The 21,502-nt window shown below is 42.8% G+C and overlaps 1 protein-coding gene across 6 annotated transcripts in view; it reads left to right on the forward strand.

Moving 5' to 3' along the window:
• gabbr1b (gamma-aminobutyric acid (GABA) B receptor, 1b) overlaps positions 1 to 21,502 on the forward strand; it is a 305,030-nt gene that overhangs the window by 213,853 nt on the left and 69,675 nt on the right. For all 6 annotated transcript variants that reach the window (XM_077548507.1, XM_077548508.1, XM_077548509.1 and 3 more), the window contains 3 exons: positions 1,066 to 1,257; positions 16,767 to 17,012; positions 17,182 to 17,245. In XM_077548507.1, the coding sequence (XP_077404633.1) occupies positions 1,066 to 1,257; positions 16,767 to 17,012; positions 17,182 to 17,245 (502 nt within the window). The remainder of the gene's footprint in view (positions 1 to 1,065; positions 1,258 to 16,766; positions 17,013 to 17,181; positions 17,246 to 21,502) is intronic.

Below are 21,502 nucleotides of genomic sequence, written 5' to 3' on the forward strand. Positions count from 1 at the left end.
CTTCTTTGAATATCAATTTTCTCTTTCTATTCTGTGAGCGCGTCTCAAGGGTCAATCACATCCATCCAGTAAATTCAGCCTTCTCTACACAACGGAGTAAATTCACATAAATAAATAAAACAACACAAAAAACAATTAAGCTATATATATATATATATATATATATATATATATATATATATATATATATATATATATATACATATACATTTGCCTAACCGCTTCTCCTCACAAGGGTCGCGTGGCCAATCCCAGATGGCTTCGGGCAGTAGGAAGGGTACACCCTTGAACTGGTTGCCAGCCAATCGCAGGGTACACAGAGAGAAACAACCATCTACACTCACAATCACAACTATGGACAATTTGGAGTGTTCAATTAACCTGACATGCATAACTTTAAGGCCGGACTCGATCGCACATCCTTTGCACTGGGAGACGGACGTGCTAATTTATGTTTTGTATGTAAATTACTTATTATTAATTAATAACGCACACATTTTGACACCCCTAAAATGTATATATATATATATATATATATATATATATATATATATATATATATATATATATATACAAGTGGAGGAGTTCAAGTATCTTGGGGTCTTGTTCACGAGTGAGGGTAGGTTGGAGTGGGAGATCGACAGGCGGATCGGTGCAGCGTCTGCAGTGATGCGGACTCTGTATCGGTCCTTTGTGGTAAAGAAGGAGCTGAGCCGAAAGGCAAAGCTCTCGATTTACCGGTCGATCTACGTTCCTGCCCTCACCTATGGTGACCGAAAGAACAAGATCCCGGATACAAGCGGCCGAAATGAGTTTCCTCCACAGGGTATCCGGGCTTAGAGGTCGGTCATCCGGGAGGGACTCAGTGTCGAGCCGCTACTCTTCCGCGTTGAGAGGAAGCAGTTGAGGTGGCTCGGGCATCTGGTTCGGATGCATACATACATACATACATATATATATATATATATATATATATATATATATACATATATATACATATATTAATATTAATCAAGTTATGTCTGACAGTAGCTGCTCATGTGTCATGTTTGTGTCCCCCTGCAGGTATACAAGGAGAAGCTGTATGGGAAAAAATATGTGTGGTTCCTCATCGGCTGGTACGCAGACAACTGGTTCAAAATCAACGATCCATCCATCAACTGCACAGTGGAGCAAATGACAGAAGCCGTAGAAGGTCATGTGACCACTGAGATTGTCATGCTCAACCCAGAGACCGTACGAGGAGCCTCCAACTTGGTAAGCATGAATACATAATGGCTTAAGGGTGGTGCTCACCAGCATTGACAAAATGTTTAGTGTTGTTTCATTTGTAGTGGTGTACTGAGCGTGTTCTCGTTAAGCTACAATGTCATAAAAATATTTAGAGCGTATCACAGTGCACTGCCACTAAAACTCACACACGCAATAATGAACATGTTGTTTAATCTGTTCTCACAGAAGTGTGTCAGTAAATGATAATTATTATTAAAAATATGTCTGAAAAAGATTAATCAAACTAAAATGAGAAATAACATACAGTAGGTACTTGTATAGCAATAAGGTGGGGCTACAGCTTCATAATGTAAATTGTTAGTTCATTTTTTTCACTTGATGAGAAACAAAATCAAACTGCCACACATAATACAATACAGAAAACTGTACTTTCATTGTCACAGGAACAATGTAAAATCAGTTCACATTTAGCAAAGAATATCAAAAAGACACAATTGATATGGCTATGTGAACCCAAATGCTAAACAAACTGCAACAGCTGAAACAAAACGAAAGACAGATTTCCCAAACCATTCTACCACTAGTTTACTTTGAGCGAGTTATGTTCACAAACACACAGTTTTTACTGGTCCCATACCAGTATTTGTATTCAGGGCTTAAAAGTACTCCGGCACGGTGCCGGATTTCCAGCGTAAGAGCCACCAGCGCAATGACAAGTCCAGCAAATCAAACAGTTTACATGTGGGGAATATTGGACACGTCTGGCAAAACACCGCCAATACGGAGAGAAGGCCAACCTTTCCATACAAAGTAATATGTGGAGCGCAATGCCAAGAAACGCTTTTATTTTTAAGTTTTTCCCGGGAGCGTTTTTGTCGCGGCGCAATGGATGACTTGACTCGTCCTTCGGAACGTTGCCGTTGCCTGCCGTTCTTATTGCCGGCATAAACTATTGCGAGCAAAGTCAACAAAACAACTTCGTACAGAAATCACGTTTGATCGCCGATTAAGGGCACTAAAAGAATAATTAATTACTGACTGTATTGCACAATGCCTGTTGCCAGTGTTTCGGGGGTCTACAGTGTTAGCGTGCTAACGGTACTAGCGACTGTAGCTATCGGACTACTTTTCGATGGCAGTCTAATCGACGGGATGATTTGCACACTTTGATGCTGACAGCCGGACACAGTTGCCGTCCCTAGAGATCAGTTTAATAAACCGAGCTTACTCAATTGTGCAGTTGACGGTTGGCAAAATCACAACTGTGGTTCTGACATCACTTTGTCTCACAGACCAAAAACTACTCGAAATTTCATTTCATACAAAGTGCTGTACATGGGGTAAAAATCAGTCGTGGAATAAAGACGGGTAAAACAATAATAACACCAAATAAATTAATAATTATCTTAAGTGGGTAAATGAATAAGTCAATAAAATAACACAAAGAGGTAAGTAAATAAAATAGATAAATTAACGACAAAATACAGCAGGCACCGTAAAACATTGAAACAATGATGATTCTCATGCCGAGTCAAACGCCAAAGAACAAAGATGTGTTTTAAGAGTGGGTAGAGAGGGAGGTTGCCTAATATTTAACGCAAGGTAATTCCAAAATGAATTGGGAGGGATTTCTCTAAAATCTCCCCAACTTTCTAGATAGGAAAATAATGTGCTGTTAAGCACAATTTAAATGTAGAAGTAAAAAAAAAAAAATTAAGTTAAAAAAAAAGTTGATTATCTAGAAATTAAAGTTGGTCGATCATTAGTAAGTGGAAATATATTATTAATGTATAATTCTTTACTCATAATTGTTCTTTTACCACGCGAAAATATTATTTTGCTCCAAATACCTGATTATTCAATAGAATTTTCCATAGGATATTTGAAGACCAAAGTATTCGATAGCAGCAGCACTAGAGGGGACTGCAACCCGCAGTGCCATACTGTACTTATACATAATATAAATGGATAATGAAAGCGATGGCCTGACGCTTGGGGAGGACTGGCCATTGGGAATTTCCCGAATTTCCCAAATGGCTAGTCCATCCACGGCAACAAATCGAATAGTAATGGCTTGATGTCGGTCGAACAACGAATCGGCACGTTGGACACTGCACCACCGCTCCCAAGAAAAAGTTCAGGCTCAGGATTTTTTTTTTTACTTTAAGCCCTGTGTATTGCTAGCTAAACTGTGCTGTTAGCTTACCTGTCTTTGTTGTGAAGTTAGACGTTGTCCTAGAAATGTAGCTCGGCTTCAGTTTTTTTCACTCTATCAAAGTCAGCCAACCCACCAGTCAAGAGCTGCCATTGATGCATGACAAGGTCTAAAAATGGTCCTGATTTAAATAAATAAATAAAAATTAAAAAATCAATGAGGATAGGGTTGTGCAACATTTGCACGTGTGAAAAATCTATGTCCTTTAGAAGGTTCTTGGGGAAACTTTTGCAAAATTTCACCCCCATCCCATAGAGTGGTCACAGAACTTAATAAAAACTAAACCTATTGTTAGCCCACGGTCTACAAGACTAGAATTGGAGCTTATACAGAAGGAACTGGGAGGGACTATTAGTGATCTAAGAATCAAGTAGTAGAGTTCAAATTGAATGGGAAGCCTTTAAAACATGAGGCTGTTGAAATTTAATAACAAAACATAAAGGCACAAGACAGTGACATAATGTATCGTGTTTATTTACAACTAGTGCTGTCGAAGTTTAAGCATTAACTGATTAATTAATCACAAAAAATTATCGCATTATTCATGAATTAACACAGATTAATCGCACTATTAATTTTGACCATAGCCGATCGAGCGTGACAGCGAATGTTAACGGTAGCACAGGTCGTGTTTGAGCAATAAACATAATTACATGCATTAAAGTAAAGCATTTAATAAATTGTTGCGTATCACATTTAGAATATTTGTTCATGTCAAAATATTGGGGTCATTTTTAATTATGCAAGTAATTAACTGATTAGAAAAAGAAGAGGATGAGCGTTTCCAGTGGATCCAGAAATTTGGAAGACGTGCTCTTCAAATTTGACGGGGACAATTTTTTGATAAAAAGGCCTTTTTAATTAAGCGATTAATCAAAATTCTAAGATGAGATTAATCTGATTTAAAAATCTAATCGTTTGACAGCTCTATTTACAACCTATTGTAATAAATAGTTCATTGGCAACGGTTTGCCTCTATAATTTCAAGTAACAAAATGTAATGAAATTCTGTTTAACTCTTTGACTGCCAAAAACGTTAAATAACGTTTAGCAAAATCCTACGGAGGAGCGCCAAAGACGTTAAAAGACGTTCACCAAGTTTTTTGGGTTTTTTTGGGAAACGGGTGGAGGAAAGCCTTGGCCAGCTGTGCTGAAAGTATCAAGCAGATCTAGTTAGTATAATGACTATTTTTGGCCCCTAGATGGGAGCGATGACTTTCTTTGGACAAGATCGGGTAGGCGTCAGTAGTAGAAGACGTGAGGCGGAGCTAGAGTGTTGAGGGGACAATGGCTGAGAAACCGAAAATGGCGACCGGTGGCAAGCAGCTCATGCTTGATCGTTTTTTTCAAAGAAGAGAAGCATCAACCAGTGCTAAAGAGCACATTGATGACTACGATGATGATGATGGTGACTCCGAGGTTGACGCCGAAGTTGGAAGCGTTGACGCGGCGGCTATGATCACGTCATAAAGCCTCACCGGCTAGTGATGCTAACGCCAGAAAACGCGGAGCACAACCGAGCCCTTCTGCTCAGGCGGACGTTCAATCGGACGACGAAGAGTGCCCCGAGTCCAATGCATATTCATCGGAGGAGTGGGTACAGTCTGATCACGGAGAAGACACTGGTTATGGACTACGATGCCACCATGAATGGAGCGGATAAGATGGATCAACCACCCGGTTTAGGAACTGAAGGACATGAGGAAGCCAGACGTAACACCACCGTAACGTTACCGTATCATGATCCTGAGAGTAGACTTGATGGCAACATGGCCAAACACACACTGCAGTATATACTTGCTATTACCCGGGAAAAAAAAGCCAGCAAAAAAGTGTAGCGTCTGCAATCGCAGTGAAACTAATCTGTTGTGCAAATCCTGCTACGTCCCCTTGCGTGCAGGGAGTGTTACAAAAAGAAAAACTGTATTTGAAACATCCACACAATTGTAAATAGTACCACGGTTGCACACATTTGTAAATAGTTTGCGAAATTGTTTTGTCAAATTGTTACACTGTTGAATGTAAATAAACTTATTTTGCTGTAAAAAAACACTTTTTCATTGTTGGTGGTAGTGTTTTACAGAAGTAAAGCACTGTTTAGGTGTTTGTGGCATCATTCATGGAAAAAAAAAGGTGTCAAATTCACTAGAGTGCATGAAATAATATCGTTTCACAAAAAGCTTGATTTCTCCGTATTTTGTTTCAAAACAGAGCATTTGGGTGAAACTAACCATTTTCTATTGTTGATTACTGAAAAACGGAATAAGGTAGAAACAAACTTTTTTTTCTGATGAAAGATGAGAGTCCAATCTTTCATTTGGTAGTATGTGTGTGTGTGTGTGTATAGTCCAAACACAAAATTTTCTGTGGACCTTGAAAGATCAGTCAAAATGCTTAAATCGACTGGCACCCACGGCATCCCTTTTCTGAAAACGTCTGGCAGTCAAAGAGTTAAGCAGTAAACTAAATTTGAGTTGAGATGCTCATTTTCTCTTTTAATCAAAGGTAATTTGAATAAAAGAGAAAATGTATTCATCCACAACTAAATGATTATGGCAATCATTTAAATAAACACTACTGTATTTTGTATACCCTTGCTATTACAGCACAGCTGGTGCAACAACCCTTCAGTGTAGTTAAGGCAATGCCAAGAAAACAATGCCAAATGAAATCAACATTGTGCATCAATGTGTAAAATTACGCAAATACCACTGCAAACAAGAGAAAAGTTTTTGAAAGCCTTTTCATAGCAGTGACTCCACACACTTACCAAAATAAACAAAACTGAATGAGTTCAAAATAACAGACTCTGCAACAATCCCTCTGTGAGCAAACATTACATTTAGATTACATTTATGCTACACTTTGCAGTGCTACAGTTACACAACTGGTCGAGTAGGATTTTTAGAAAATACAATTCTTGAGATGCGTTGCATGAATTGTTTTTAGTAAGTACAGTCATTTACACCCAGCATACATAATGATAGCTGCAGCTTTGGGTAAATCCTGACTCGTGGACAGATTACCGATGTTAGAAGTTGTCATCACATGCCTATGACGCATGCTTGCTACAAGCTCTTTTTAGACCTTGTATAGCCACTTACAGCTATATAGCATGAATGAGCTCATTTATAATTACTTATGACAATTCTTGAATTCAGTTTACTAATAAAACTTAATGCAATCTTTAACAAAATGCTTAATTATCTAAAACTGAGATTAATCAGGTATCTTTAATAAGAAGGCATTTTCTGTCCTTTGCTAATAATTTCCTTCAAGGCAAACTCAGGCCATTGCTACATGACTAACAATTTAGAGTTTACGTCACAAGTCAAAATGGCGGTCAACTCAGTGAAAGGAAGCTGGATCATTGTAATTTGATTTGTGAGGATTATTTTGATGTCAAAATGTGATTTGACTGCTATAACAATCTACCTGGTTTGTATGCTAGTCACAGGCAAAAGCAATACAATACGCTGTTTGTTTTCACCGTGTAAAGGAAGCATTTGCATTGTGTTGCATTGCGGAAATATCAGAAATGCCCAGATGTTCGGAATTGTCAATTGTCGCGTTGTGGCCTGCGTTTATTCAAGAGCGCATGGGAGAGGTGGGGGATCCAGTCATTTGAATTGGAATCGACTCGGTCTAAATGACTTGACTTTGACGAGTAATTCAGTGTACATTTGAAAATCTTTTTTGGAATATACTGTCGTGTTTATGTTTTTGAAAGAAAAGTTACTATTTTTTGTGTGTCATGTTTGCTATTAACCTGGAAACCCGGCCACCGGTAAGCTACAATATGAGAGGGGGGCCTAGGCTGCCTTGTTGAGAAAGTGTCACGGAGCAAGCTTTAAGATTCATTTTGAAGGAATCGGGAGAAAGATGAGAGCAAAAAGCAAAGGTTTAAATCTCGGAAGTAAGAGACACAACATCTATGACATTTACTTTTCATCTGTCAGACACAGGTAAGCTTGCTAGCTAGCTGTGTGAAATATGAAGCTAAGATAGCTAGGTTAGCTTGACAGTTTAGCTCTAGCTGGTCAAATATTAACTAAACTTCATCGCAAAGGCAAAATGATAGATTAGACACTATGTAGAGTCTTGAATCTAAAGTAAATGATTTTAAAAGTCATCACCATTTACTCGTGAGCGTCCGCCATGTTTAATGTGGCAGGGCTCCAGTAAACGAATGAAGGTCACAAGTACACAAAGTTAATGCCCCTATTACACAATTGGGAAACAAATTGCATCAAAAGAACATATGTAGTATCTACTATTTACAGAGATGAGAATTCCAAGTCCATAAAGTAAAAACCATGCCACAGGTGCTTGCAGCAGGTAAACGTGGTCATTACGAGAAGCACCTGTGGCTAAAGTCAAACTCTGTGTTAGGGTTCAAAGGCGTGGGATGAGAACCCGAGTGCAGACACGGGAGTCAAACAGAGTCACTTGCGAGTCTTTTAATTAGTGGACTTTTGTAGGCTGCTGATTGTGATTGCATACACCTGGCTCCTGCTCCAGCTGTGTCTCCTCCACCTCGCCCAGCAGTGTGATTTTCTCACGCACACATACAGGGAACAAATGGGCAGTGCTCATGGGGAGGAAGCGGGTGGCCATGACAGTACACCCCCCTCCTAGGGGCGCCACCCGACAGTTGAAGTCCCTCATGAGGGAACTGTCCAGGATGAAACGACGTGGGACCCAGCTGCACTCCTCCGGGCCGTAACCAGCCCAGTCCACCAGATACTGGAGGCCACATCCAGAAGGCGGCTCACGGTTTAAGCAGGGGACCAACGGGCTGGTAGAGTACGCCTTGATCTGAGAAACATGGAATGTTGGATGGACACGCAGAGTGGCGGGCAATTTGAGGCGGATGGCGCACGGATTAATTATGCGCTCAATTTCATATGGGTCGATAAATCGCAGAGACAGCTTCTTGGACTCAACCTTCAATCGGAAATTCTTAGTACTCAGCCAAACCTTTTGGCCTACCACGTAAAGAGGAGCAGAGGAGCGACGGCGGTCGGCATGTGTTCGGGAGCTCTCCAAAGCACGGAGCAGAGCGTGTTTCCATGTGCTGGAACACCGCCGTATGTGGGATTAGACTGCTATCTCCTTCTGGGAGGGAAGGAGAGGAGGTTGGTACCCCAGAGAGCACTGTTAGAGAGACATGCCCAGGGAGGCGTTAGGCAGCGTATTGTGGGCATATTCAATCCACGTCAATTGGGTACTCCAGGAGGAAGGGTTAGCATGTGACATGCAACGAAATGCGGTTTCTAGCTGTTGGATGGTGCGTGCCGTCTGACCATTGGTTTGTGGATGATAACCGGAAAATAGACTTACAGAAATGTCTAGCGCAGCGCAAAAAGATTTCCAGACAAGGGATGTGAACCTCGGTGTGAGACTATATCTAGGGGAATGCCATGGAGACGGAAAACATGTTGTATTAACAGGTTAGTTGTTTCTTTGCGAAGGGAGTTTGGCAAGGGCAACGAAGTGGGCGGCCTTAGAAAATCTGTCCACTATGGTAAGTATGACTGTGTTACCTCTTGATGGACGAAGGCCGGTGACGAAGTCCAGTGCTATGTGGGACCATGGACAGCTGGGGACTGGTAATGGCCGGGATTAAAAGCAACTGGCCTGGTAGATGTTTTGTTTTGAGCACATACCGTGCATGCAGTGACGAATGAACGAGTGTCCGTTTTCATAGTCGGCCACCAGAAGCATGGGCGCAGGATGGCTAGGGTTCGGTTGACTCCCAGGAGGCAGGTCAGAAGGGAAGCATGGTCTTATCCAAGTACCTGGGAGCGGACACAATCAGGGACAAATACAGTTCTTTGGGACCCACCTCTGGGGTCGGTTTGTCCGCTCTGTGCATTCTTAACCAATGCTTCAATCTCTGACTCCACTGATCCTACAACACAAGCAGGTGGAAGGATGGGCTCCGAATCCTCCTTTGTTTTGTGGGTGGAGAACTGGCGGTACAGGGCATCAGGCTTGGTGTTCTTAGGCCCTGGATTATACGACAAAGTGAAATGAAAATGAGCAAAAAAGAGGGCCTACCTAGCTTGTCTTGGATTTAGTCTCTTTGCCGTCCTCAGGTATTCCAGATTTTTGTAGTCCGTCCTCACCACGAATGGATGTTTTGCACCCTCCAGCAGATGGCGCCATTCCTCTAGTGCCATTTTCACAGCCAGGAGTTCTGTCACCGATGCTGTAATTGCACTTTGCTGGGGAGAGTTTACGGGAGAAGAAGGCACATGGATGTACCTTACCGTCCTCAGGTAGCAGTTGGGAGAGCATGGCCCCCACTCCCACCTCAGATGCGTCCACCTCCACAATGAACTGTCTCGATAGGTCTGGATGAAAAAGACAGGAGCAGACGTGAACTGGCTCTTGAGGTTGCTGAATGCAGTGTCCGCCTCTTCTGACCAGAGGAAAGGGACGGCAATGGAGGTGAGGGCTGTGAGGGGGGCTGAAACACGACTATAGTTCTTAATGAATCTCCGATAGAAATTGGCGAATCCGAGGAAACGCTGCAACTGCTTGCGGTCGGTATGTTTAGGCCACTCTGAGACAGCAGTCACCTTGGCTGGGTCCATGTGCAGCTCACCCTTAGCAATGACATAGCTGAGGAACGTGGTTTTGGGGACATGGAATTCGCACTTTTCGGCCTTGACAAAAAGCCTGTTCTCCAAGAGCCTTTGGAGCACCGGCCGCACATGGACTGAAAAAAATCTAAATGTCATCGAGATACACAAACTTGTCAATCATGTCTCAGAAGACATCATTGACCAGGGCCTGGAAAACGGTGGGGGCATTTTGTCAACCCAATTGGCATGACCAGGTACTCGTAGTGCCCTAGTGGTGTGTTGAACGCTGTTTTCCATTCATTACCTTCAGATGCGGACGAAGTGATAGTTGTTGCGCAGATCGAGCTTGGAAAAGATACCAGCACCATGGAGAGGTGTGAATGCTGACTCGATCAAGGGGATGGGGTAATTGTTTTTTATTGTTATGTTATTTAGCCCTTGATATGATATTGATGATTGAGTCTATACAAGGTCTTAAGGACTTATCTTTCTCACTCACAAAGAAAAAACCTGCACCCACAGGGGAGGAGGACGGGCGGATGATACCTGCAGCCAGGGATTCGGTGATGTACTTCTCCATAGCTTCTCTCTCTGGCCGTGAGATGTTGTAGAGTCGTCCTTTTGGGAGAGTGGCTCCTGGCAGGAGCTCAATAGCACAGTCATAAGGCCGGTGAGGGGGTAGGGCCATGGCACGATCCCTAGAGAAGACTTGTCCAAGGTCATGATAGCATTCAGGTACAGAGGTGAGGTCTGGAAGGTCCGGTTCCTTGACACAACGGGCTGGCGCTATGGCTGACTGCAAACAATGGCTATAACAAAAAACACTCCATGCAGTACGAACCCACTCAGCTGACGCCCAAGCTAGAGCGGCTTCCCGAAGACAGCCAATCAGGTAAGCCATTTTAGCTCTGTCCGAACTATAAGTGTGTGCTTGCTGCTCGAAAACCAGCGAACATTGCACCAGAAAAGCCCAGCAAGACCCCAGGTCTCCGTTGTAGGGAATGGGAGGCGGCACGAAGGGCTCTCTAATGACTTGCGACGGTGAGGCGGAAGCAGGTGCGTGCATCAGTGAGGTGTGCTGTCTGGCTACTTGCAGTGCTGCTAGCTGGTTCTGAATGGAGGCGAGTGATTTAAAAAACTCTTTTACCTTGCCAAGGAAGAGATGAAGGGCTTGGTCGTGCTTGTCCGTTCTGAGCGTGGCTAACAGGGTCCGTATCTGCGGGGTCCATTTTTGGCCAGATCAAAACTGTTAGGGTTCGAATGCGTGGGATGAGAACCCGAGTGCAGACATGAGAGGCAAACAGAGTCACTTGCGAGTCTTTTAATTAGTGGACTGATTTGAGCGGAAGTAGGGAGTAGGCGATCCACAGTCTTCGGCAGGCTGGCAAAGGTACAGCTTCGGCAGGTGCAGGAAATCTAGACAAAGAGTGGTAATTAGGATAACGTTCTACTCAAAGGCCGGCAATAAGCTGGATGCAACTGACTGTGTGACAGTTAGAGTTGATCTGGCGCTGAAGTGAAGTCCAAAGCTGACTTTTGTAGGCTGCTGATTGTGATTACATGCACCTGGCTCCTGCTCCTGCTCCAGCTCCTGCTCCAGCTGAGTCTCCTCCACCTCGCCCAGCACATATACACACAAACAGGGAACAAATGGGCAGGGCTCATGGGGAAGAAGCAGGGGCCCTGACACTCTGGCAGGGTTTTTACTTTCTTGACCTGGTTTTCCCATCTGGTGTTTTACTCCCACAGTAACAGTGTTACATATATTGGCAGCTGTAAACACTCATATTTAATACTTTTAAGTTGTTGAAATATAATCACGGCAAAATTTTGCGATATTGAAGATAGATAGAAGATACGATAAGAAGTATGACCAGAATTTATTTTATTTTTTTCAAATCTGTTATTCAGTGAAGTCGTAAAAAAGGAATTACGATTGACAACTGAAACCATTCACATTTATAATCACAACCACAGTCAATTTATAGTCTTCAATTCACCTACCGCCGAATGTGAGCCAAGATTTGAACACTGAGGCAAATGTGCCAAACACTATATTGATTGTCTGTTTACTGAATTATAATCATGCTAAAATGGTGACATGGTATTGTTAATATGTATGATAGTAATGGATGTGATATACATTTGTCAGATATTCATCATAAGGGCATTCTTTAATACTGTCTGCTTTTTTAAAGTAGTTTAACACCAGCACTTTCTCAGATGGATTTGTGAAACAAGCCCTTATGAAACCAACCATCTGGCATGTCAAGTTTCTCTTCTCCCTGAGACGAGACTGTATGAAATGAAAGCTATAACTGTCTTTTTTTCAGTAATGGGTTTCAAAAGAGCTGACATAGACTACTGAATTGATTGCAATTTGTAAAAGTCTGAGGAAACCCATTTAAGTTGAATGGAAGCAAAGAATTTTTTTATTTTTTTTTTCTTCCTTTGACTGATTAATTGATTGCAAGATGTGATATTTGACATGGATATAATACACTTGTGTTGTACTGCTGTACTGTGCGATGAACTGAGACCACAACAAAAGCCTATACACAAGAAATCAACAGCTTCTTATGAGCGTGCAAAGATGCTGCATGGGTCATTAAATCTCCAGCTGCAGGCCACATTTTCTTCTGTGCTGACAGGCAGCCTGATGTAGTGTAATGACATAATCACAGCAGGAAATGAAACTACTGTTTTTGAAACCAGACCAAAAGTATTACCACCTTTTGCTGTATTTTATCTTGGCAGTGCCGTTTTGCAATTTGGTCAGATGGATTTCTCATGAAGATCTCTCCCATGGGCGTCTTGTACATAATATAATGCAAATTCAGATGACTGAATAAATAAAAGTGGGACGCAGTAAGTACCTCATTCATGTGAAGAATGACGCTACCCCTTTGCTTATTGAATGATCGCTATATGGTGCAAAGCAGCTGGAAAATATGAAAACAATACTGATAACTGCATACTCAATAGGGGACTACAAGAATACATCACAGCTAAAATGCCATACATTGGACTTGATTGGCCTGGGGTTCGGGGATGCCGCCCGTCCTCCGGTGCCCCCATCTCCCCTTCTGCCCCTGGTGTTCCGTCCCTCCGCGTGGTGGGGTGGGCGCGGGTGCCCTCTCCGCTCCGCTGCCTGGCCCCCTCTTCGGCGCAGATGCCTGGGTGCGGTGTGTCCCCGGGGTCTGGGGTCGGGGGCTGGGGGGCTTTCGGTTGGTGGGGGCGGGGGCGGCTTGGTTGGTGGGGGGGTGGTGGTGGGGGTGCTGGGGTGGGGGGTGCTGTGGTGGGGAGGGTGTCTGGGGATTTGGGGACCTGGGGGCGGTTGGGGCTGGGTTGGGGTGGGTGGCGGGGGTGGGGGGGCGTGGCTTTTCGTGAGGGGAGCGGGGGTTGTGGGCCGGTGGGGTGCCTGGTGGGCCTGCAGTGCCCCGTCCTGCTGCGTTGGGTTGGGGGCGCGGGCCGCGTTGGGGTGGGGGGCGCTCCTGCTCCGGGGTTTGCTCTCCGGCCGGTGGCCCCTGCGGGGCCCGGGGGTCGTCCTTTGGCGCAGCCGCGGCCTGGGGGGCCCTGAGGTGTTGCGCTTGCTCTGTCCTGGCGGGGGTCGACGGCTCCTCTCTTTGGTGGAGATTTTCATGCATGCTAGATCCACCACACCAGCATCTATCGAGACTCAGACACAATTTGTTTCTCCCTCAGGTCATTGATTCGGTGGAGGCTGGTGTCTGTGGATCTCACTCTGCTTCGTCTGTCCTTTCTACCTTTCCTCAGTTTCTCCTTTGGGCCCTTGAGGTTTCCCTGATTTGTTGGAGTTTAGATGTCTCTGGGGTTGGTGAAGGTTAGTGGCCCGGTGGGTGGTGTCTGGTTGGTGCTGGGCTTCGCTTTTCTTTCTTTTCTTTGGTCCCTCTTCGGGTCTCCTGGCGGCCCCACGACTCTGGCTGGATTTTGAAGTGTTCGGTTTAGGTGAACGGTATGGGAATTCTTATTTTTTTTCTTTCTCACGCACGCACGCACGCACGCACACACACACGCACGCATACACACACGCACAAACACACATACAAAAAAAAAAAAAGGGAGAACAATGATGATGACATGTCAAATGATCAATACTGAGATCTCCCAAAAAAGAAAAAAAAAAAAAAAGAAAGGCAAACCTCTCGATTTACCGGTCGATCTACGTTCCTGCCCTAACCTATGGTCATGAGCTGTGGGTCGTGACCGAAAGAACAAGATCCTGGATACAAGCGGCCGAAATGAGTTTCGGCCGCAGGGTAGCCGGCCTCTCCCTTACAGATAGGATGAGAAGCTCGGTCATCCAGGAGGGACTCAGTGTCGAGCCGCTACTCCTCCGCGTTGAGAGGAACCGGATGAGGTGGCTGGGGCATCTGGTTCAGATGCCTCCTGGACGCCTCCCTGGGGAGGTGTTCCGGGCATGTTCCACATGTTCCCCAGGGATGACCCAGGACATGCTGGAGAGACTACGTCTCTCGGCTGGCCTGGGAACGCCTTGGGATCCCATCAGAGGAGCTGGATGAAGTGGCTGGGGAGAGGGAAGTCTGGGCTTCCCTGCTAAAGCTGCTGCCCTTGCGACCCGACCCCGGATAAGCGGTAGAAGATGGATGGAAGTTTTTTTCACGTAAAATTTGGTCGTTGTTTCTTTTCTTCCAATAGTACAACTTAGAATACAAGCTCTATCTTCTATATTATTTTTGGGTGTTACTTATAAAAAAAAAATTTAATTGGAGAACCACTGCTCTTACAGATTCCACACGCTATCCGTAGGCATGTTGCGCATGATTTACTGATATTGGCAATAGCTGTAAAAGTGGTGTAAACTACCGTATTTCAGTCAGATTTCTGCGTTAAGTTTTCACAATGGAACATTTGGCAGAAATTCAGTTGACAATGAGTTTTGTTGTAGGTGATATGGCATGACTCCTTCTTGTGACTGCTGATTACAGATTGCAGGTTACATTATTCAAAAGCTCCAAACCTGTATTGCTGTACTCAATAACCCCAATTCTCAAATAAGCCACCTAATAAATAATTACAGAGCATCACCGCGAAGCCTTTCATTACTTTGCCTCTAATTGGTGATAATGGCTGTCAGTTCAGCGTTTGACCTCATAATGTTTATTGCTAGGAAATTGCATCAAGGCTCAGCTAGGCAGCTTAAAAAAAAAAAAAAAGCAAATATCTATCATAACATGCTTCAGCTCTATTCCCCCTCATTCCCTTGTCCCACTGCCCTCTCACTGTGCTGCGCTTATCAACGCTTCAGCACATTTTTATTCAGCATCACTTCATGATGCTACACCCTGCTGACTTTGTGGAGCAATCATTTTGATCACAATAAACTTCTACGTTGTGCACCTGTGTTTTCAGCCTGAGCAAGCCTACAATGACTTTACTTTGACTTTAAGGATTGCTTCGAGCCGTTAAGGTTATTTCATTTATGAAATAATTCAGTGACCTTACAAGAGGTTCACGTGGGGAAGTATCATTAAAAGACGTACATTATTTATTTATTTATATATTTTCTAATTTGTCACGCAATGTATCTTATGTAAAAGTTGAAGTAATCTGTTTCATTCTTTAAAAGATGAAACTGGAACACAGAATGATGGTATGAAAGATTTAATAGTGTCGATTTCAAAGGGTTTGAGAAGGCACTGCTCTTAGCTGTATTCAAGACATGATAACACGAGTCATTATTAATGACTTTTGGACCACTGACTGATTTCCTTTTGGGTGAATAGTCAGTGTAGCATTTCTTAAGGGCTGTGTGAGAATTAATAATTTATGTAAAATTTATCTAGCCTGGTTTTGTCCCCGTGATATACAGTACTACTGCACACTCTATGGACATGCCATACCCGTACAGAATTAAGTATGGGCCACTTGTCTCTTGCGACTCAGAATGGAAGAAAATATATAGACGTTCTCCTGTCTGCAATGTAAACTTTAAAGGAAGGGCTATACAAAATATGTTGTCCTTGCACATTTTAATGTATATATTACCAGTCATCTTCTCTTAACAGTATATGCTTTGAAGGATAGTTTTAAATGATTTTTATTAGGTGATGGCAATATGCTGATATGTAGCAAAAAACTTCTGAAATGAATAGAAATGCAAAAAGAATTGTGGGACATATAGGGATTAAATTGTAAAAAAAATGTGTGATTTAAAAAAAAATGTGATCAAATGTGTGTGTGTGGGGGATTAAGATAAAAAGAAAAATCACCATTAACTCATTCACTCCCAGCCATTTTTACTAAAACAATCGCCTTCACTCCCAGCTGTTTTACTGGATTTTGACTGATTTTGCAAGGCCCACAGGATATTGTGTTCTATTGTTATAAAAACATGAATGAGAGTAACCATCTGTGCTCACCCCGCTCGACGGATGTTAACCTACTTCTGTCGGTACTCAATCCATGTATTTTTTTGTTTTATTATCTATTGTACATACAGTTATACTGTATATCATTTCTATAGCCAGTCGTCAGCTGTCATTTAATACCTCTTCACCATTCAAACAACTAAACAACAATGTCACAGAATACAATCCAGAATTTGTTTTGAACTAACCAAACCTGCTGAATGTAAATAAACTCCAGGATAAGTGCATCACCCTTTACAGATCTTTAAAGTGAATGTTGAAAATACCTAAATACAAGCTAACTAAAGCACCTGTATTCATCTTTCTTTCTAGACCTCCCAGGAATTTCTCGACCAATTGATGTCAAAGCTGGGGGGTAAAAACTCGGAAGAGACTGGCGGTTTTCAAGAAGCCCCCCTCGCTTACGACGCTGTGTGGGCTCTGGCTCTGGCTCTCAACAAGACTGTGGGACCTCTGAAGGCCAAGGGCCGCCGCCTGGAAGATTTCAATTACAACAACCGAGATGTCACGGCGGAAATCTACCGTGCCCTCAACACCAGCTCTTTCGAAGGAGTTTCAGTGAGTACAAAAAACCCCAAGAGAAAATGAGCACATGATGATGAGGTGCAGGGAGTGAGAGAGGGATCAGCAATGAGGTATTATTAGACGGATGAATATAGAGAGAGGTGCAAAGTGCAATGCATGGAGAGAGGTGTTAAAACATAAAAATTCTGCCTGTTTCTTCCAGGGTCATGTAATATTTGATGCCCAAGGCTCACGGATGGCCTGGACTCTAATTGAACAGCTTCAAGGTATGGTAAAGATTGTTTCTGCTTTAAAATGGAATTCATAACAATAATGAGGTCATTTAAAACAAGCATCACATACTTTTGCACTTGCTATCAAATTGTAAATATATACTCTAAATACAGTTAGGTCAAAAGTTACCCAATTATGGATAAATAACTGACCGATCCAATTTATGGGTCAATTTGACCCAACTTTGTGGGTTATTTTATACAAAATGACCCAATTTTTTTGACCCAAGTAAAAGATCTGACCAATATTTATGAGTTTTACGCTGAAAGACCAATTTTTTGACTCAAAGTTGGGTCAAATCAATTGGTCCATTTTGGACCAATAGTTGGGTTATTTTTGACCCAACTGTTTTTAGAGTGTAAAGTTTATATCATGCACTCTAAAAAGAGCTGGGTCAAAAGTAACACAATTATGGATAAAAAATGGACCGATTATAGGTCAATGTGACCCAACTTTCTTGGTTGTTTTATACAAAGTTACCTTTTTTTTCTGCAAAACAACCCAGAAAGATGGTCAAATTGACCCAAGTAAAGGATCTGACCCAACTTTCTGGGTTGTTTTAAACAAAATAGCCCCATTTATGTTGGGTCAAAATTAACCTAAGTAAAACATCTGATCCAGTTGTATAAAATAACCCATAGTTTCAGATAAAATGAGACTATCTGAACTATATGACCAATTTTTTACCCAATGTTGAGTCAAATTGACCTAAGTAGAGGATATGTCTATTTTTGGCCCATAATTGAGTGTGTATTATATGGAGTTTTACAGTATAGGCAGAGCAGAGGACGAAATGGTGGAAGCTGAAAAAGGAAGAGTGTTGTATGACTTTCAGGAAGGAGTTGAGACGTACTCTGGATGGTCAGGAGATGCTTCCAGGTGACTGGACAACTACAGCAAATGAGATCAGGGAGACAGGTAGGACAGTTCTTGGTGTGTCATCTGGAAAGAAAGGAGATAAGGAGACTTGGTGGTGGAATGAGAAGGTGCAGAAGTGGATCCAGAGAAAGAGGTTAGCTAAGAAGAAGTGGGACACTGAGAGGACTGAAGAAAGTAGAAAGGAGTACAGGGAAATGCAGCGTAGGGTGAAAGTAGAAGTGGCAAAGGCCAAACAAGAGGCTCACGATGACTTGTATGCTAGATTGGATAGTAAGGAGGGAGAGACTGATCTATACAGGTTGGCAAGGCAAAGAGACAGAGATGGGAAAGACGTGCAACAGGTTAGGTTAATAAAGGATAGGGATGGAAGTGTGTTGACAGATGCCAGTAGTGTGATGGGAAGATGGAAAGAGTACTTTGAAGAGTTGATGAATGAAGAAAATGAGAGAGAATGAAGTGTAAAAGAGGTGACTGTTGTGGACCAGGAAGTAGCAAAAATTAGTAAGGATTAAGTGAGAAGGGCATTGAAAAGGATGACGTGTGGAAAGGCACTTGGTCCTGATGATATACCTGTGGAGGTATGGAAGTGTCTAGGAGAGGTAGCAGTAGAATTTTTGACTGGGTTCAACAGGATCTTAGATAGTGAGAAGATGCCTGAGGTGCTGGTGCCCATTTTTAAGAACAAGGAAGACGTGCAGAGTTGTGGCTAACTACAGAGGAATAAAGCTGATGAGCCACACAATGAAGCTATGGGAAAGAGTAGTTGAAGCTAGACTGAGGGCAGAGGTGAACATTTGTGAGCAGCAGTATGGTTTCATGCCAAGAAAAAGAGTACCACAGATGCAGTATTTGCTTTGAGAATGTTTATGGAGAATTACAGAGAAGTTCAGAAGGAGCTGCATTGTGTCTTTGTAGATCTGGAGAACGCTTATGACAGGGTGCCCAGAAATAACTGTGGTTTTTAATGAGGTCTCGAGTGGCAGAGAAGTATGTTCAAGTGGTGCAGGGCATGTATGAGGACTGTAAGACAGTGGTGAGGTGTGCTGTAGGTGTGACGGAGGAGTTCTAAGTGGAGGTGGGACTACATCAGGGATCAGCTCTGAGCCCCTTCTTGTTTGCTATGGAAATGGACAGAATGACAGATGAAGTTAGACAGGAATCTCCATGGACTATGATGTTTGCAGATGACATTGTGATCTGTAGTGAGAGCATGGAACAGTTCAGAAGCTAGAGGCGTGGAAAGGCCCTGGAAAGGAGGGGAATGAAAGTTAGCCGTAGCAAGACGGAGTATCTGTGTGTGAATGGGAGGGACCCAAATGGAAGAGTGAGGTTACAGGGAAAAGAGACCAAGGTGGAGGAGTTTAAGTATTTAGGGTCAACAGTCCAGAGCAATGGAGAGTGTGAAAAAGAAGTGATGAAGCGTGTGCAGGCAGGCTGGAACAGGTGGAGAAGAGTATCAGGTGATATGTGTGATAGAAGAGTTTCAGCTCAAATGAAAGGAAAGGTTTATAAAACTGTGGTGAGACCAGCGATGTTGTTTGGTCTGGACACAGTGCCACTGAGGAACAGACAGGAGACAGAGCTGGAAGTGGCAGAGATGAAGATGCTGAGGTTCTCTTTGGGAGTGACCAGGATGGATAGAATCAGGAATGAGTACATCAGAGGGACAACACATGTTAGAGGCTTTGGAGATAAAATCAGAGAGCCCAGACTGAGATGGTTTGGACTTGTCCAGAGGAGAGATAGTGAGTATATTGGCAGAAGAATGCTGAGTTTCCAAATGCCAGGCTGGAGGTCTAGAGGAAGACCAAAGAGGAGGTTTATGGATGTAGTTAAAGAGGACATGAAGGTAGTTGGTGTGAGAGCAGAGGATGCAGAGGACAAGGTTAGATGTAGGCAACCGATTTGCTGTGGCGACCCCTTAAGGGAAAAGCCGAAAGGAAATGAAGAAAAGATGAAGATCATATGGAGTTTTAGCTGATAATGTAGTATAAGGTATTAATCAATTGCACATTTATTTTAATCAGATAAAAGATTCATTTGGATAAGAAATGAGGCACAATATGCAATGGTGTTTGCTGCAGGTACATTACTACAAATAAATACAAATATCATCATTTAGAAGTTACCATCTGTAGAATTTCTTGTGACTGTTAACCGAAGAACAACCTTTTTACCACAATGTTTTATTTGACAAGTTACTGCTTTCACTTGCATTCAGGAAAGTACAGACAACAGTTTAACTGTTAACAAAAACTGTCAAATACTGTAGTGCTGTAATTGTGTTTGTCCGACCAAATTGAACTGAGCAGGAATCAGTGTATGTGTGCTCTGACAGTAAGAAGGCAGTAAAAGACAATGAATGACCTTTATTATGAGCTTGCACAATTACATTTTAATTCAGTGAGCGAGAGAAAACAAATGATTTTATTTACATGTTTTGGGTAGCAGATGAAATAAGATGGTTTTAATTGCAGTAATACACAAACTCCATTATGGAATCCCTAGTGGAATTTATGCTGAGAATGTCTGACACTTAGCAGTTTATATTGACGTGAAAAAACTACTATAAGTGTGATATTTTACACTCTGACTGAATACTTTTAAAACCTTTTTTCGTCAAACCATATCGATTGCGAAAAAAAATGTTCCAGGACTGGTGTCATTAAAGATATATTTTAACTACAAGCTACTGTAAAAGTTTTCCCCTTTGAAGTAAGCCCTCTGGAGTGTAAAGCCTACATGCAGTCCTTGAAGGATTCTACAAAGCTTAGTTATCAACTTGATGATGCCCTTAAGCTCGGGAAAAAAAGTCACATAGAGCCATCCAGTGAGTAAGGTTGCTCCAACACGATGTTCTTCCCAGCCAGAAACTGTCAGATGCTCAAAGCATTATGAGATGCCACGAGTTGTCCCACCAAAGCAAATCTCACAGGAACTCTATTTAGATGTTACGTGCTGGTTAATCATGTGGCCCTGTGGCAAGAACTTTGACAGTGGACAATTAAGTTGTGTTCAACTACTGGCAACTCTTTTGTCTTTGGTGCTTGCGTTACTATGAATGACCAGACAGGGCACTGTGAGTTTAATCCTAACAGGTTTAATACCAAAAGACCAGAATGATCGACTACAAGGCCATGGAGCCTTAACAACCATACAAATGCGGAAGTCTAACCCAAAATGATTCCCTGTCAGAGGTGGCAAATCCAATTCCAGAAAGTAAAAACCCTGCCACAGTTTGGCTTTAGCCCCAGGTGCTAGCTAGCTAGCTCCCTAGCAAAACCCCCTTGTGACAGGGTTTCCTACTTTCTGGACCTTGATTTGCCACCTCTCTTCCCTGTTCATATACTGTCCTAGCCACGCCCACACGG

Source organism: Vanacampus margaritifer, chromosome 17, assembly GCF_051991255.1.
Source record: "Vanacampus margaritifer isolate UIUO_Vmar chromosome 17, RoL_Vmar_1.0, whole genome shotgun sequence".
Taxonomy (NCBI): Eukaryota; Metazoa; Chordata; class Actinopteri; order Syngnathiformes; family Syngnathidae; genus Vanacampus; species Vanacampus margaritifer.